Source organism: Camelus bactrianus, chromosome 3 (assembly GCF_048773025.1).
Source record: "Camelus bactrianus isolate YW-2024 breed Bactrian camel chromosome 3, ASM4877302v1, whole genome shotgun sequence".
In the NCBI taxonomy this organism is placed as follows: domain Eukaryota; kingdom Metazoa; phylum Chordata; class Mammalia; order Artiodactyla; family Camelidae; genus Camelus; species Camelus bactrianus.
In genome coordinates, this window is record NC_133541.1 from 5,371,858 (window position 1) to 5,390,212 (window position 18,355).

General features: G+C 49.2%; 1 protein-coding gene across 2 annotated transcripts in view; it reads left to right on the forward strand.

The window, feature by feature from the left end:
- Window positions 1-18,355, forward strand: part of ICE1 (interactor of little elongation complex ELL subunit 1) — a 48,200-nt gene that overhangs the window by 16,705 nt on the left and 13,140 nt on the right. Inside the window, exons 8-14 of one of the 2 annotated variants that reach the window (XM_074355990.1) lie at window positions 1,477-1,559; window positions 1,744-1,783; window positions 1,872-1,928; window positions 8,706-8,792; window positions 10,517-10,905; window positions 13,106-17,647; window positions 17,755-17,842. In XM_074355990.1, the coding sequence (XP_074212091.1) occupies window positions 1,477-1,559; window positions 1,744-1,783; window positions 1,872-1,928; window positions 8,706-8,792; window positions 10,517-10,905; window positions 13,106-17,647; window positions 17,755-17,823 (5,267 nt within the window). In that variant the 3' untranslated portion in view covers window positions 17,824-17,842. Of the gene's footprint in view, window positions 1-1,476; window positions 1,560-1,743; window positions 1,784-1,871; window positions 1,929-8,705; window positions 8,793-10,516; window positions 10,906-13,105; window positions 17,843-18,355 lie in introns of both variants that reach the window. The other variant, XM_074355986.1, reaches the window with a different exon arrangement.

Here is an 18,355-nt window from a genome sequence, read left to right on the forward strand (position 1 = left end):
GGGAGTCCCCGGGGACTCCCCACACCCAGGTCGCCGCTTTGTCCCTGGCCCTCTCCCGGCCCCAGCCCTCGGTCAGGGGCTGCTGGCGCACCCTGAGCAGGCAGAGTGTCTGCTCAGTCCTCCTGGGGCAGCCCAGAGCCCTTCAGGAGCTGACCTCAAGATCCTGTCTTCTGTTTAACCATCTTCGTTGAGCGGTTGTGACGTGGAAACAGCATCACGCGGAGACGAGCGGGGCCCGGCCGGCCTCCCAGCTGCTCGCCCTCTCCCTGCGGCCTGGGCTTCAGCGCCCTGCCGCTGCCCCGCTTCCCGAGCCTGCCCCCTGCACGCGGGCTCCCGGCTGCGCTCGGCCTCCTCTGGAGGAGGGAAGGCTCGGTTCTTCTCAGTTCCGGTGTGAAGTAAGAACTTAAACGAAAGTTGCTGAATATATTTTTAGTCATTAACCTGCCTAGATTCAGCCCAGCTTTTCAGACTTAAACTGTAAATATTTTGCTAACAGCTTTCCCTCTGACTTGCTCGTCGTGCAGCCTGGGCAGGGCAGTGAGCACTCATGGTGCTCTGTCTAAGGGCTGCCTTCTCTTGCTAGTGTGTGGAGAGAAGTGTCTATTTAAGGTCATTTTTTAAAGGGATCTAAAATGCCTGTGAGACTATATGAATCTTTTAGAGCAGACTTCCTTTCCAAGTGTGTTTTCCATGTGACAAAAATATTTTCCTCCAGTAAGTGATGGGACGTGATAATCGGGTGAAGAAATGCCCGAGCTTGTTAGAGGAGTCAGGAGAGGGCTGTTACTGTGGTGTTCGTGGGATTTTGCTTTTCACAGCAATTGTAATGAACATATTCAGATAAAGTCAGTACTGCTCAGATTCTTAATAGTATATTTGAACCATTCAGTGCCTCAGAACCAAAAACTCGAGTTAAGAATTTGCTGTAGACCCACAGAAAGGTTATGCAAATAGCTGAACGGTAGACCTGCAATAAAGACACTGGGACTTGGGACTGTTGGCTTAGGGAGAGGGAGTGCCAGGCAGAAGGAGCAGCAGTATAGAAGCATCCAGAAGACCGCCCCTGCCCCAGATGAAGGGGCCAGTGTGAGCTGTACTCAAGGTGAAACCTGGTCCAAGTCTCTGAAACTTCAGTGCTGCTGAGCGTTAAAGAGCAAGGGACCGCGGCCTCTCCCGCTCAAGGCCTGGGCGGCGGGCTGTTGCCTGACTAGAGTCTGGCTGGCTGGGGTTAGGACTGGAGCAGGTTCTCAGGGCCTGCGGCCGTTCTCTGGTCTCACAGGTAGTGGCCTGGACACACACGCTCCTGCACTTCTCCGTGACTCTGACAGTACTGAAGGGACAGCACCTTTTTACAAAACGTGTTTCAATTTCAAGAAACAAAAGCTCTCAGTAGATTATTTATTTTGAGCATTTCGTTGACAGTAGTTGTAAATTTGGTAATGATTTTTCTCTCTTCACTGCACGCTTTAAATAAAGAGGCTGCCGTCAAGCAAACTCAGGACTTCAAGCAACTGAGGAATGAAAAGAAAATACTTGAAAAGGAATTTAAGAAGACACAGGTAATAGCTAGCAGGGGTGCACACGTGTGCCCGGTTCCTGGCCCCAGGGCCCCCTCGCGCCCCGGTTGTGCGGGGGTCCGAGCGAGGCCCCGGCGAGGACAGCGGCGCCCTCCCCTCTCGCGCCCTGTCTGGAGCGCTGCATCCTGCACCCGCTGCAGACCCTGCTGGTGTTTTGTTTTCGCAGGAAAGGCTGGATGAATTTTCTAAACAGAAAAATGAAAAGGGTGAGTGTTCAGTTAATACTTATTTAAAAGTTCTATTTTGACCTGCAGTTTTGTTTTTTTTTAAACTGTTATTTCCCCACATTTTTAGAATTGAGACACATTGGAACACAGATTTCAAGTGATTCTTACGGAAGTATCGATAAGAGTGAGTACATTACGAGTTTAGGTTTAATCTCTGTGCGTTACTTTAGTGGTTTGGGAGGCTGCTTGTTGCTCTTACCTGTAATTGTGTGAATTCCAGGGTTTGTCCATGTGTTTTGTTAGAAGAAGCCATGTCCTCTTTCCTGTCTTCATCAGCTCCGTGTTTGTTATCACCACCTTGCTGTCTGATAGAATAATACAGTGAATGAAAAAGTCAAAAAGCAGTATTGTTTGGGAAAGAAAAATCATAAAAGGTATAATTTCCATAGTCTTCAATAAATAAGTGTAGTTTTCTCTTTAGATTACAATTTATCAAGTTAATGTATTAAATTTCTTAGGTGCCAAATACATAAAAATGGTGAAATTCAGGGAGGCAAACTGTGGAGCCAAAGCCGGATGGTGTTTCTGGAAGACAGGAGGGTCAGGGAAGGCCCCTTGCAGCTGCAGGGAGCGGGGCAGTGGTGGCAGGGCGGGGCGTCCCCGGCGCTCCGGAGCGCGTGGGGCGGCAGGGCCGTGCAGATGGGCGGGTGTGGCTCCGCGTGGGGGCTGGAGTTTTCACAGGGGTGTTTCTGTTTGTTGTGTGACCCTGGCCAGCGGCTTCCCTTCTTTGTGTTTTCATTCCTGATGTTGGAAAGGAGATGATGAATTTCTGCTCTGCCTATCTTGCACATTTTTGGTAGAGATCGATTCAAAATGGTAAAGAAGTAAATGATGGCATTTTCATGTCACTCATGTTTTCTCCAAATGGAAGTTATTAAAACCACTTACATTGTTTTGTGCGGGTACGTAGTGTCCCTTCAGAAATCTCCTTCACTTTCAGCTTCTTTTCCTTCGTTTTTTTTTTTTTTTTTTTTTTTTCCTTTCTTTTCCCCGTGGCCCAAGGCTTAAGACTTGGACAGTTCACACCTGTCAGTTGCCTGGGCCCTGATTCTCTGTTGATCGCTGTCCCTGATACATAATTCCATGTGCTTTTGACTCTTCTTCCTACTCTTGTGTGTGGAAAGTGAGACTTTGAGAAATAGAGGACTTGGCTTTCCCAACTCACAGTCAGCTGTTGAGTGTAACCACCTCTGCACAGACAGGTTTGCTTCAGGGTTTGGCGCTTCTCCGGCTTCCCTGTTAAAACAGAGCCCTACCCCTCCGTAGTCTGTCTCTAGCCTTACATTCTGTTTCATTTTCTTCAAAGAACTAGTTACTGTCTCAAGTAAAATCTCTCTCCTTTTTTTTTTTTTTAAATCTACCCTCAGTGTGAGAGAGTGGATATTCTTTATTGTACATTTTACTTTTTCCAAATAAATGAATGAAGTCTTTAGGAATCTGTTGATTATTTAGCTGTGGGCCTTGGTGGGTTTAATTCCTAATTCTTGTGTATATCTTTAACACTTTTCTCTGTTAATGCCTGACTTCTGAATGAGATTTAAAGTGAGGCAGAAAGAGTGTTGGGTTGGCTTCACTTTTAAAAAGACTGCCTAAGTGCTATGTTTGTCTGCCTGCTTTCCTTTCAGATTCCAATAAAAAAATGGCAGAAGATTTTTTTAAAAAAGAATAGCTCTCCTTTATCCTTAAAAAGTGCTAGAAATTAATGAGGAAGATGTAAAGCAGAATGATGTCAGCTGGTGATGAAACCCAAATTACAGAGAAAACAGCAGCCCTCAGAAAGCAGGTTTTCACTGCAGGAGCCTGTGTCTCCCCAAATCTGAGGTGGCAGGAGTGGGGAGGGAGCAGGGCCTTAGCAGTTTGCCCTGGATTGATTGATTAGGGGGTCAAAAATCTATAGCCTTATGGTTTCAGGAACAGTTTCTGGTGAGTCCTACAGGGTGTGGCCCGACATTTAGTTCTCTGAAGTGTTAGGACGTGAGGGGGCCCAGAGTGGGTGTGGATGTCAGGAAATTGTATTAATTATATGGCTGCTTTGAGGGATAGCCTCTTGTGTTCATTCCTAGAAAATGGGACATTTGTGTGTGTGTGCTGTCAGTCCTCACAGCTGCCTTTGCCCTGCTCCCCTCCTCCTGAAGGCAGGGTCCCATAGGTTTCATCTAGAACCGAGAAAAAGCAGGGACGGGAAAGAAAGGCGCCAGACTCAAGAAAAAACTGGTCTCTGAAGAGGTGATATCCTTAGAGAGTGTCTAGGAACATACCTGTAGGCTCTGCTGTGAAATCTGAGTTGGGGGTCCTCAAATACTAACCATACGATTGTAGAAATAAACCCACTAGAAAGGCTGGATTGTTGAGTGGACAAATAGAAGATTGCTGCAGTGAACCAAGAGATTTAGTCGTGGTCGTCTCTGAGAAAGTGCTGTAAAACGACAAGGTAAGGAAAGGTATAAGGGAAAATCTGAGACTGGAGTCATGCAGCCAGGTGTTGTAATTGTTATCTCGGACTTTTCAGAGGTGAGGACAGGGTGTAAGGAGAGAATGTGATCGAGAAATAATAGAAAGAAACCTCCCCGAGCAGAACGCGGGTGTAATGCTTCGTTAGAAAATCCTCCAGCCATAGAGCGTGTTTGTTACGTGCAGCCTCCACCTGATCTTGTCATAGGAAATGCATTTCAGATCAAGTGAAGCAGAAAGATTGAATATAGGGGGATAGGAAAAAAAAATTCCAAGCAGATACTAACTTGAAAGTAGTAATAAAGGCAAAAAAATTCAAGCCTAGAAATGAATTTCCGGGGATTAAAAGGAAATGTCTAGACTGAGTAAAGGTGCAGTTCATCCAGAAGCTGCTGCTCTCATGCCCTTCGAGCGTGAAGCTGCATCCAGTGACATGCTTGGACGTTCTGGGGGGCGTAGCCTGATCTGTTTTCACGGGAGGCCTCCGTGTGTTTCTCAGAATATAGAATAAAAGCAGACAAAGTAAGGGATAGAATTGGACTCCTAATTACACAATGGAAGATTTACATACAGCTCTTTTAAACCACAGACTTTGACGTCTTTAAAATACTTTTCAAACATGTGAAAGATGACTATTTACTAGGCAACAAGAAGCTACAATCTAATACGAGATACTAAGATACTGATAAGTCATAAAATAGTAATAAAAATCTTTCCCACCTGCCCCCCAAGAGACCTGATAACTGAACACACATAAACACAAACAAACCCCTCTTGGGCAACAACAACAACAACAAAAAGAACCTAAAATACCAAGCTGTTTTAGAAATAAAAGTAGGGCAATATTTACTAAAATCCTTGAGGTACTGCCAATATGGGATTCAATGAATGGTTTTGATCTTAGGCTATTATTTTGGAAAGCAGGAATTACGGAAAATGAATGACTAAGAAGATAGGAAAATGCAACAGAAACGTAAGCGAAGTAGGAAGAGGGAATTGGTGAAGGGGAAAACGTAGTATGCTACTGAAATAGAAAAGAAAGCAGTTGGTTTGGGACCATTAAACGTATCAGCTGGGTCTTCACACTGCTGGTGAGACTGACAACCCTCTAGCAAATCGGACTAAGAGAGGAAGGAACAAAAAGCCAGTAGCACCAAGACTGAGAAGGCTATGAAACTACATTTGGAGAATTTCTTAATTTAGAAATTTATATTCAAATTTGATCATGTTCATAAAATGGCTCATTTTGTAGGAAAACATACTCAAATTGACACAGACAATCCTGAACAGAAAAATAACCCAGAATAAATTTTAAAAAATAGGTAAAGACCCAGCACCATGGAAGATGCAGGTGGCTTGCAGGTGAGCAAACCTTCAGTGAAAAACTGATGTCTTTATTATTATTTTGCTTGTTTAAGAACTTACAAGAATATGGAATGCTGTCATTCTCCTTAGACTAGTGTAACCCTGTACCAAAGCCAATTAAGAATAACATGCATACGTATCTTCAAGACTCACAACTCTGTCACCTAGGATTAAAGCTGCAAAAATACTAAATAAAATCTTGAGAATATGAGTTTATGAGTAATTTAGAATATGGACAAATTATGGCTTAAGGATTTATCACAGGAATACTGTAGCAACTGGTCAAAAGAAAATGATACGATCATCTCAATTCAGTACCCGTTCCTCATTAAAAAAAAAAATTGGTGCGGTAATAATAGAAAAAACCACTTTGAACTTGAGAGAGCATAGTGGGTGCTGTCAGAAAGAAGGCAGACCTGCCACGTTCCGTCCCTCTGCGTGCTGGAGACCTGAGCAGCGCGACGGAGCGGATGCAAAGCAGGTGCTGCGTGTGCTAGTAGGGAGAGTCCAACTGTCATTCTTTTAAACCATGTCTGTGTAGAAAGTGGGATTCAGAAGTCCACAAATGACAAATGCTGGAGAGGCGGTGGAGAAAGGGGAACCCTCCTACACTGCTGGTGGGAATGCAGTTTGGTGCAGCCACTGTGGAAAACAGGATGGAGATTCCTCAAAAGACTGGAAATAAACTTACCGTGTGACCCAGGAATCCCGCTTCTGGGCATATATCCAGAAGGAACCCTACTTCAGGATGACACCTGCACCCCAATGTTCATAGCAGCTCTCTTTACATTAGCCAAGACATGGAAACAGCCTAAATGTCCATCAACAGATGACTGGATAAAGAAAATTTGGTACATTTACACAATGGAATACTATTCAGCTGTAAAAACGACAACGTAACGCCATTTGCAGCAACATGGATGTTACTGGAGAATGTCATTCTAAGTGAAGTAAGCCAGAAAGAGAGAGAAAAATACCGTATGAGATCACTCATATGGAATCTAAAAAGAAAAAAAAAAAGAACATAAATACGGAACAGAAACAGACTCGTAGACATAGAATACAAACTTGTGGTTGCCAAGGGTGCGGGGGGTGGGAAGGGACAGACTGGGATTTCAAAATCTGTAGATATTGACAGGCATATGCAGAATAGATAAACAAGATTATACTGTATAGCACAGGGAAATATATACAAGATCTTGTGGTAGCTCACAGAGGAAAAATTGTGACAATATATGTATGTTCATGTATAACTGAAAAATTGTGCTCTACACTGGAATCTGACATAACATAACTCAATAAAAAAAGTTAAAAAATTATAAAACTGTCGTGATTAAGGAAGCATGCTTTTCATGTGGAAACTGACAAATCAGTGGAGTAGGAAAGTCTAGAAATACTGCACTCATAGATTTCTAGATTTTGATAAAGGAGGCATTTTAAGGAATTGGGGGAGGCCTGTGGTTCAGCTGAGAGATTTTCGCAACTAAGTAATGATGCCACAATGAAGTGGTTTTTTTGTTTTGTTTTTGTTTTTTCTGCTTTGCTGAGAATGGATAGCTCTTTTTTGTCAGATTGGAAGTAATGAACGAGTGCTTGGTTAGAGTAAGCATAGCTCTGGTTAACAGACTCCGTAAGGGCAGAAAAGTAACTTTTTTTCTTTTCTTTTAAGGTTCCTTGTTTGCTGCTTTGGGTATACGTAATAAGCAGGGATCCCGGTCAGGTCATTTAAGCAAAGGGGATTACAGTATTTGGAAGCAGGCTTTTGGGTAGGTTAAATCACAACGTAGATAAACTACTTGGTCATAGAATTTTTAAACTCTAAAACTAATGCACCTCACACACACAGTGACAGTGGCTGACATGGCTCAGGAGAGGTTGGAAATGTCCAACTTTTCAAACGTCTCTGTTATTGTGTCCCCATGGGTCCTGGCCTCTTTCTCTGGACTTCACTTCTTGGAGTGATGTAATTTGCCATCTTAAATAGGGCTGACTTATTCTAAAATCTGTGATTCCTTAGAGATATTTTGGTTTAAAAGGTTGGTCTTTTTAGCCTCTCTACAACTGGATTAAAGATTTCAGTATTTTCAATAAATGATTCTGTTTAATTTAAGAACTTTAAGTAAACTGTGATAGAACTTTGAGGTAGCCTGAAATTACCTAATACTTACTGCTATTTTTAGTTTAATGAGTGTGGATTGCCTTTTAAATGTATTATTTGACATAAACTATTGATCTTTATAGTTTTATGAATTTTTTTTTTTTTTTTTTGCTTTGGAAGGTTTTTGGGAATTTGTGTTCTTAATGTTAAATTTGCTCTAAACCCATAGCATACTGTTCTTAAATGTAACGTGACTTTGATTAGGCCTGTCTTGGTTACAGTTGCCCTTTGCCTTTCAACTTGAACCAGTGGTTCTTAAGCATTTTAGGAATTCAGACCCCTTTGAAAAATCTTTATAAAAATTCTCAAGCTTTCACTTTCCTTACAGAAGCATATGCTTCTTTCTGTGTGTCTGCTCATGTGTGTGATTCTCTCTCCCTGTCCTTAAGTTCCTACACACGCATTTTTGTCTCCCTTCATTTTCCCTTAAGGCCATTAAAGAATTTTCCAAGATCTGTGAAGCCCCTAGGTTAATTACAGCTTTTCTGATAACCTCCTGGAACTGAGGAAATACCTCTCTACTGTTCTGGAATCTCTTATATTCGTCGTTACCCCTGTGCTTCTCCCCACCCCCAAATTTCATATCACTGTAGAAAATATGTAGACCAGAAACTTACCTATCCCATGCATACTTAAAGGTGATCAAAGCTTCTAGCAACAAATAGATTTGGTCTTCTGAGTCCTAATGCTGTCTGCACCGCCCACCCCACCCGCCCCCAGTAGAAGACCCAAGCTTGTGTTCAGCCTTCAATCAGTAGACCTTTCCATCAATAGCTTAACCAAATTGTCTGCAAGGGTTGAATTTGGGAAAGATGTTTAAGTCACCTAGTATTCTAAATTCCTAATAAATCCTGATTTCACCAGAGTAGTTTTGGCCTTGTATAGAATGGCCAAATGACATGACTTTACTATTTTACTCTTTCGCAGGAAAAGTAAAACTGCTTCTGAAGGAACTCTGGCTCTGTGTAAACACAACACGCAGACTTCCTGGTGAAGGCAGAGGATGTGTCCCAGGTGAGAGAGAAGCTTCTGGAAGGACATTTCATACATGCAGTAGGAATGTTTACCGTGGACACTGTATGCCTTTAATTTTTCACATCTCTTGAATCTTGCATTGAAAGACTGAGATAAACTAGGATGTACTTTTAACCATACAAAGCTCTGTTTCCTTCAGCATGACTTCCAGGCTCAGTGAATGCATTTGGTTTTTAATTTAATAGTAGCTTTCATCAGGGAACATTTATGGGATCCAGAAGGACACTTGGGGGAGGCGTATATGGCAGGCGTATGTAGAGCCACGTGTGTCGTTTCCCATCCCAGGACCCACTTTGCATTTAGTGGTCATTCTTCGTTTCCTTCCCCCTACCCCGGGTCTGGCGGTTCATCAGTCTTTCCTTGTCTCAGGTTTTCGACGCTTTTGGAGAATACGAGTCATTTGGTAGAAAGCCTGTTTGCTTAGCTGATGTTTTCTCGTGTTCGAGTGAGTCTGTGTTGTTGGCCAGAGTTCCCCAGCGGGATACTGGGGAAGGGATGTGTCTGTGCGTTACTGCTGGGGATGTTAACCTTGACTGACTGTTTAAGGTGGTGTTGGCCAGGTTTCTCCGATGTGAAGTTACTCTTCCTTATTCGTCGATTAACTATCTTGAGGGAGATTCTTTGACACTGCAGATGTTCTGTTTCTCCCCAGCTCGAGCCCTCCGATTTTGTCACCTGTGGATGCATCCTGTCTGCTACGACTGCTGCTTTGTCTAATAGTGGTTTTTACATTTCCCTCCTACGTGGCAGTTGGAGCTCTGTGAGGAAGAGCTGTACTTTTTCACCATTTATTTATTCATTCACTTATTTCTGTCAGTGTAGTCTTACAGATACCTGTTTTATTCTAAACGCTGTAATTCAGTACTTACGTTATTTCATTATTCAGATTGTACCAGACTTGGTTAGTGGGAGCGTCTTCAGTTTGGCTCTTTGGCTCCTGGGTCTTCCTGCGTTTCTGTCTGTTCGGGCTTTTTTACCCCCGGTCCTGCAGGGTGTTTCAGGCTCAGCTTGTGTTTTCCCCTCCCCAGTTCTGTGATCAGCCACTTCTCCAAGGAGCCCTGAGTTCTTCTGTGAAGTGTGTTTTTACAGCTTTCAAATATGACAAATGGTTATTTCTGGTTATTTCCCAGGACACGGTGTTTTTGCTAGCAGTTAGCACTGCTGCAGTTTACCAAAATCAGACCCCAAAGGGTTTTTGGTGATCTTCCCGCTACGCCTTAATGCAGAGCATTTGGGTGGCCTAGTCAAGTCCCTTAGTTAGAGCACTGCACAAATACGGTCACGGGCAGGCGTGATACAAGTGGATTTTACACAGAGACAGCAGCATTCCCTGTCCACACTCGTGCAGAGAGCCGCTCCTCCCGAGCACGCCTGGCTGGGCGGGAAGATGCCCCAAGAGAAAGAGCGCGTCCTTGAGGCCCGTTACCGGCTGGGATGGAGGCCGCTCCACCCGCGCCCCCACTGCTGACGGGGCCTCCGTCCCTCCGCCTGCCTGCTCGTGGGCTTGTCGTGGGGGAGGCACACTTAGGTGGAACGTGTTCAGGTCTTAGAGAATAATCTTTGGGTGGGGATTGGTTGCCTTTTAAAAACATTACTACTTGGACTTAATATTGCAAGCATTTTTAACTGTTAGAATAAGGTAGTTTTTTTTTTAAGTTCTCTCGATATTGTAAATAATTTGATACTCACTTTTTTCCCCACAGAAAAATCTGCCATAGAAAACCCCAGAGCCATCGAGCCTGGGGGAGACGGTGCACCCCCTCCCGCAGGGGCTGGCCCTCTCGGCACCTCTGCCGTGCAGACTTGCCTGGCGGAGCTGTCCACGGAGGTAGAAGGCCGCTTCCCCCCGCGTGAGGGGCCAGGTGGGGCCGCGTCCCGGGACGGCGGTGGTTTCAAAGAGGACCGCAATCCAGGGGCCTTGCCGCAGAGGAATGACAGCTCTGCTGACGTTCCTGATCACGACCGATGCTTTGATGAGGATCTGCAGGCCGCAGTTGACTTCTTCAAGCTCCCCCCTCCTCTTCTGTCTCCGGTGCCATCACCCCCTTTGGTGTCACCACACCCGGGTGCCCTGCGTTCTTCGCTCGTGTCCGTGAGTTGGCGCTTTAGATTCGCGTGACCGAGTGGCCACATTGTCCGTGTCCGCTGTGCTCGAGGAACGGCCGTGGTACTCAGAGCAGACTGAGTTAGGGAGGAACCTGGGCGCTAACAAGGCGCGCCGCGCCCTCCGGGCCCACGTCTGTGAGGCTTTCCATTTTGCATCGCTCATCTGTATTTGTCTTTATCTACGACGGTTCATAAGCCTCTTGTGGGAGGACTGTTTCTTAATTGTTTACTTTTATCTTTAGTGCCTGGCACAGAACAGATAAGGAACGAGTGAATTAAACAAGTATTTTTAGAGATAGGAACTCCATGTATATAGCACACAGGCCTGTTAACTTCTGTCACTGATTCGCCACCTTCATGTGATGAATTCATCATGTTTTTGTGTTTGCAGGTGGTTTATTATAATTTCTTAGTAAGTCAGACTTGACAGAGCATATTTGTGTGTTTTTTGGCTAAGGAACAGATCAGACTCCTTCGAGTCCCTTCATTCAGGAAACATGACGCAAGCCTGTTCGGTTCTAGACACGGGGCTAGGACCGGGGAGTGCAGTGGTGACATAGGATACGGTTGTCTGTGGTTGGATCTTGTGTGGTGGTGGGACTGTTGGGGAGCACTGTGGTGCCAAGACGTGTACCTGCTGGGAAGGGCCTGGACAGAGGCCGGGTGGAGCGGGGCTGGGAGGTGCTCAGGGAGCTCGCATCCCAGCTGGGGGATTAAGGAGGGAGGGAGGTGCTTCAGGTAGAGGAGCGAACCTCATGCTGGGGAATGGTCAGGCAGACCAGGTCCCCAAGGGACGTGTGTCTGAGAACTTTCAGTTTACCCTGAAGGCAGTGAGAATTCCCGATGGATCCAAAGAAGTGGGCCTAATGCTAGAGTTTCACTTTGAAGTCTCAGGGGTGTCCCAGCATGAGTGGGTAGGGAATGAGGATAGTGGAGAAAGAGGCAAGAATGGAGCCAGGAAATCGTTTAATCAGCAGTTTCCTTCTCTCGACACCTGAACCCAGTAGTAACATTGGGGTTAAGGAGGTAGGGACTGGCTTGGAAAAGGTTATGAGGTTGAATAAACAGCATGTCTGTTAGGATTTGTAGTGTGATTGTTAGAGGACACAGGGCATCAAGGATGTTGGAAACTAGAATTACGGGAAGAACCCGCTTGGGAGGAGGATGACATAGGAAGTGTGCGGGATTTCCAGCGGTTCATGTGCAGGGTGCGTTTCCCATCCTCGGGCATGGTGCTTGCAGGTGGGCTGCGGTGGGCGCAGACGCTGGGGTGCAGCGGGAGCCATGGGAGTGTGTGATGTCATTCCATCCAAATGTGTAGAAGAAGAGAGTAGGGTCCCAGACAGAATCCCGGGGAGCTGTCAGTGCCTACATGGCTGATTAGATAAAGAGGAAGAGGAAAAGAGGTTGAAAACAGCGTCAGGACAGTAGAGGGACCAGGAGGTGATGGTGCTCTGGAACCCAAGGGAGGAAAACATTTTCCCAGTAGGAGTCAGTCTGTGTCCACGGTCCCCTGAACGGGGCAGGGTGGTGCATGGATTGGCTCTCCCGGGGGCCACGTGACGACGGGTTCACTCAAGATGGGAGGGGCTGGTTGGGGGTCATGGAGGGTTCCTGGAGCAGAGACGGGGAGCCGGGCTGTGCATGTCTGTTGATAACAGCTGGGTTGCACCTGTTGCTGTGAGGGAACGAGGCAAGAGACATCCACGGGGTGACCTGCAGAGCCGGGATGCAGAGCCGTGGCCGGGCTCGGTGCTGGGGAGCTGCTGTTCTGGCCACGGGCCAGACGCTTGGGGAGGTGGAGGAACACGGCGCTGGGCAGCTAGAGCCAAAAGCCATTTTACCAGAGAATGAGGAAGTCAGAGTTGAGAAGGACTGTTTAGAAGTCAGGAGAACAAAGGTAGCCCATGGCCGCACGTGGAGTGGAGCTGGGAAGTGTCACTGATTCGGGAAAAGCAGGGCGAACGTGGGCCTCTGGGCAGCGGCGGCTTCCGTGAGCGGCAGCGAAGCAGCGCTGTGCCCCACGAGACCTCCCTGCCCCTCCGAGGCCAGGGTGCAGACCACCCTTGCCTCAGACCCTTCAGGAAGCATGTACTTTTTTAAAAGATGCATTTAATTGATAGTTATGTTTAGTTGGTTGAATTGGTATATAACTGACTAAGTAGTATAATTCATTTATTTTTAAGGAAGCCTACTTTGAAGAGTGTACAGATTCCAGTGACAACGACGTAGCCCCACATAGAGTTTCTGCTGAGTCCGTTTCAGAAGATGATGCACCTGAATCACGGGATTCTTTTAACTCACCTGGAAAAAGTAAAGGAAGTGGGCCATGGGAGGAAAGACTCAGATCGCACGAAGCCACCCAAGCTCCAAATGCACTGGAAGTCAGTGAAGTGACCGCTGTCGGGCTTGGGACATTTACAGCAACCCTGGGAGAGCCTTCAGCCACCGTCTCCTTCGCTCGTGAGGAGCGCTGGGCCGTGTCATCCGAGTTCATGAGCCGTAGAGGAAGGGGCGTTTTAGGTGAGGTGACGAGGCAGAGAGAGGGTCGGGAGATGGACTGGTCGGTGCACCCAGAGAAGACCCACCATAACCCCCCGGGCAGCGAGCGTGTGGAGAAGCTGTTGGGCAGCCTGGCTCGAGAGGAGGGAGCGGCGCTCGGGACGGCAGGCCTGCGTCGTTCTCCTCTTGGCTCGAGGCTGTGGAATGAGCCCAGCACATCTGGAGGAAACACCCTGGGGCCCAGAGTGCTAGGGTCACCCACGCCCGGGTGGACCAAGTGGACGCTGGCGGATGGCGTCCCTTCTCAGCCCGGCCGCCTGTCAGTCTCTGGCCGTCCTCAGGGCCTGTGTAGAGGACTGGAGGAGCAGAGAGAAGGCTCGCGAGAGCTCGTCTCAGGAGTCGCCCCTGCACCCGGGGCGGCGGGGGCCGCGCTGCTGGCAGCGGGGCTCGGTGTCGAAGACGAGGTGTCTTCCTCCTCAGCCTCTATAGCCTCGTCTCTCTGCGGTCACCTTGGGTCTCCCTGTGATTTGGAGGATGTCGATGACACCTGTCTTCCCACTGAGGTGGACCTTCCCGAGCTGCGTCCATCCGAACAAAGATTACAGGCCGCCACGTTAAACACGTTCCAGGTGCGTCCTGAGCCCCCGGAGTGTCCCAGAGGAGACGGCGCTCTGGAGAACAGCTTCCGAGCTTTCAGTCCGGTGTCGCGGGCACCTGATTTTCACGGCCAAAGGAGCGATGAGGTAGGATGTGCGACCCTCTTAAAAGGCACGAACGAAGTCTGCTCCCTTCCTCAGTTGGGATTCATGGGAGCCATGAGAGGCGGACTGTGTGAGAGTCGAAGTCCAAGGGCCGCGCTCACGCCGAGTCGGTCAGACTTGACGTTGTTGGCAGGACCTCAGTCTGGCTCGATGGGGAGTGGCCTCGGCTTCGTTAAAAACACTTCGTGGCGCCACAACGATCTGTTACGGCGAAGTGGCACAGAAAGACTGAGTGCTTCGCCTGAACATGAACAGGCCAGACGCCAGTTACAGGAGGTGGTGTCCCCCCCAGAGAACAGGACGTCGGCATCCGAGCCGGAACGCACTGCAGAGGGTCGCAGTCCTGTGGCATTCAGGGCCACAGCGCCCTTGTTGCCGAACCAGGTGTCAGTAATCACAAAGCAGACACGGCCTGAGACCACGCAGAGTGCTGGATGGGAGCCCATGAGACCAGCTCGGACGGAGCCTCCCCTGGCAGCAGATGCTGCCGGTGGGGCTGGTCGTGTGTCACCCCGAGCACGACGCGGAGGGAGTGAGCTCACAGCACAGGAAAGCAGGGAGGCAGCTGCCACAGAGAGAACCTCACCAGGCGTTTCCACCTCCTTGAGGAAATTAGATTTTAATTCTCTGAGTGGTTCTTTACCAGTAGAAAATCCTTGTTGTCCCGCAAATAGTAAATTATCTTTCACTTCTGAAAACATCCCGGTCCCAAACCAAGACATGGTGACGGAAGCCAGGGGGCAAGAGGAGGTGCAGAAGCAGAGTCCGCATCTTCCTGCCCCAAGTGTGGACTCACCCAGGCTGGATGTGCAGAAAATTCCAGCCGCAGAGGTGACACTATCAAGAGCTTTTCCTGGTAGAGAAATACCCACTGGAGACGCAGTCAGGTCTGGCGGGGAGGCCCCGGCCGTCTCAAAGGACCCGCCTGCTGTGCGGCACTGCCCGCAGGAGAGTCTGCCGGCTCAGACCCCTGGTGGTGCTTCTCCTGATGGTGTGGGCGCCGCAGATCCTGCTTTTTCCCCAGTATTCGGCAGGAGAGGTGAAGAGAAATGCTCTGTCCCCCAGAGCAGCCTTCCTGGTACCCTGTGCTGTTACACGGGCATCCGGGAGGTGGCAGGTGGCGACACTGAGGTGGAGGAGAGTGAGGCGCCCAGCTGCAGCGAGGGCGAGAATGAGCCTGAGGCCGCAGTGGAGCAGGGGCGGCCAGAGTTAGCAGCTCCGGGGGCCGCTGCGGCCGTGCCCAGACCTTCCACGGAGGTGGGCTATCTGACCTCAGCTCTGCGGGACTTTAACATCAGCGCTCTCTCCGAGATGGACAGACTTTCCACGTCAGAGGTCGTGATGTTTCTTGAAAGTTGTCAGCTAAGAGATTATAGTTCAGGGGACTCTGTTTCAGAATGTTCTAGCAAAGGAACCCGAAATAAAGGACTGAACAATGAATTAAAGCAAAGCGAACCATCAGGAGACACGTACGGAAAGCAACTCTGTGAAGAAGAAACGCTCGAGACTTCTGAGGAGTGGGTCGAATCCGAGGAGGAGGACGGTCCTTTGAGGAGCCCCAGTCGGCTGGCGCAGTGCTCCTTGGAGACGCTGTCCGAGGTGCTCACTAGGATGGGGCGGGAGCTGCAGACTCCCTGCGAGGATGCTGACGAGGGAGACGCTGCTGAGGTGCTGCTCTTAAATGTGCATGACAGTGTGACAGCAGAGCATGAGGAAGAGCCGGTTCCGCCTCAGGAAACCGCCAGCTTGTCCCCACAGCCTTCAGCTGCGCCCCCACCAGGGGCCGGCTCAGACTCCTCGGGCCCTTCTCCCACCAGCGGCGGAGCTGACCACAAAAACGCCCGAGGCAGATCCGAGGGCCACTTGGATGTGATCAGGTCGGTGGACGGTGGGGAGGAGGTCCCGCCGGAACCCACGGACCCCCTGCTCCTGTGCGCTGACTCCGGAGCGGGGGAGGGGGAAGCGGCGTTTCAGTGTCAGATCTCTACGGTGACCTCCGAAATTATCAACGTGCTGATAAATAAGGATCACAACCTCGTCATTGAAAAGGGGGACAACTGGACCATCATCAATGGCGTGGCTCTCATGCCGAACGTGGACCAGGTTATACTGTGTGATGCTCTTGAAGACGCCCCTGTCTCCCCGGATCCAGAGGGGCAGGGGGCTGGCTTCATTTCAGTTCCTTCTGCAGAGCAGTCCCCCGAGACCGGGCACCCTGGCCCTCCCTTTCCGGAGCTCCAGGGTGGCAGTCACGTGCCAGGTACCCAGGAGGACATTTCAAGCAGTGGGCAGAATACTAACTTTGATAAAAGTCGTTTGCGGAATAGACCTGTTAAACCTAGCGTAAGGATTAGCTCTGAGATATACGATCAAAACTTTGACTCTCAGACCGTTCAGTCTGATCACACTTACTATAACTCGAAACTAGAGCCATTCAGCAAAAATAAGAATCGATCAAAGGTTTCTAACAAAGATCAGTCAAACAAACCAGTGAAGACTTCAGCATCAAGCCGGGTTGAAACTACTCAAAGTGAAGATGCTCCACCGTTTTCAGGGGAAAGAGGCAATGCAAAGGCTCCGAGGAGTCAGACGCAGACCATTCTGGCCAACGCTGACACCTCCACGCCTGCAGACTGCGGTGCTGAGACGCTGAGTAAAATACGTCAGGAGGTGGGGCCTCCCCTGCCCCCCTTGCTTGCTCCTTTGATAGCCACGCCTCCAAGGGCCTCACTGCCGGCCTCCCCGCTGATTTCAAGCTCCAGCCCTTCCTCTCCCCTCTCTCCTGCTGGCCAGGCCTCTCCCCTGGCTGAGATCCCGGCGCCTCCTGTGATGTCCCCTCTGCCGGAGGAGCCGGGGCGCCCCTCTCCTCCCCGCACGTCCCCGTCCCCATCCACTGCACTGGCCAGTGAGAGGGTCTTGTCATCTCCTCTGCAGTTTTGTGCTGCGACCCCAAAGCATGCCCTCCCCGTGCCTGGCCGCCTCCCCGCCTTCGCACCTGCCCACCCTGTGGCGGCAGCGCCCTCGGAGAATTCTGTGAAGATCCTGGACACCATGTACCCAGAGCTGTCCGCCCGCGCCCGCACCCTCAGCATCCTAAAGGGGAACGTCCAGCTTGCTCGGGGGCCCCCGGCCGACGGCAGGAGCGGCCCCGGGCCTGTCAGCGCCATCGCGGGCTTCAAAGCGATCACTTCTGCCTCAACCGCCTTTGTTAAAACGGGGGGCAGCGCTGGAGCTGACTGTAAGTACGGTCAGCCGAGGGACGTGGGGCAGGATTCCGGCGGGAAGAGGACTCTGTCGGCGCCCTCACTGAGAAGCGCTAAAAGGCTGCGCCTGGACGGCGTGTCCCCCGAACCGGAACCCACCGCAGAAGGAGTCAGCGGGGACCCCCGAGAGGACCTCTCTCAGGCTGAAGCTGTGAGGACGGAGGAGGAGAGTTCTCTCCCAGCCGCCAGTACGGCTTCACAGGTACCTCTGAACCCCAAAGAAACCGTGGAGTCCCACGACCGAGCCATAGCCGACGCCCTGAGGAAGATCGCAGAGTCATCCTTTGACCTGCTACCTGTCATTCGCAGTCACGTGTATGTGGGGAACATCTCCAAAAAGCCTGTGATGAGAGATCAAGAGAAGGACGTTGTTTATGAATTCAGCACAACCAAAAAGGTACGTGGCTGCTTTTCTCTGAGAGCGTGGGGACTGCAGGTCCCCAGACAACAGGCTGTTTCCCGCGGGCGGAGTGGCAAGTTTAAGCTGACACAAGTTTAATCTCAAAGGTGGGCAGCTGGCCACGTAAACATATATTTCTCGCCAGCGTTTTACCCATTTGAGAAATGATAGGACACTGGAGATTTGATAATGTGCGTTCATCAGATAACTTAAAATTTTAAAGGAAAAAAAAAGCATCAGGACTTAAGATGCAGATCTCCCATTGATCCCGGCGTGTTTAAAGGCTCAGTGATTTGCTTTGAAGTGTCAGATTGCTATGCAATGGAGCCTTCTTTTCTGTGAATAGTGTTGTCCACACATCTGAGAGTTTTGAGAGTCAGAAAAATACATTGTGTGGGTTTCTCCCCTCGCTCCCTTAATGTGTGTCACAAATCAAACAGGAGCAGATACCTAGTTTCAAAAAGGGGCGGGGGAGGATTGTGCAGATTTACATACACGGTTTATTAGGAC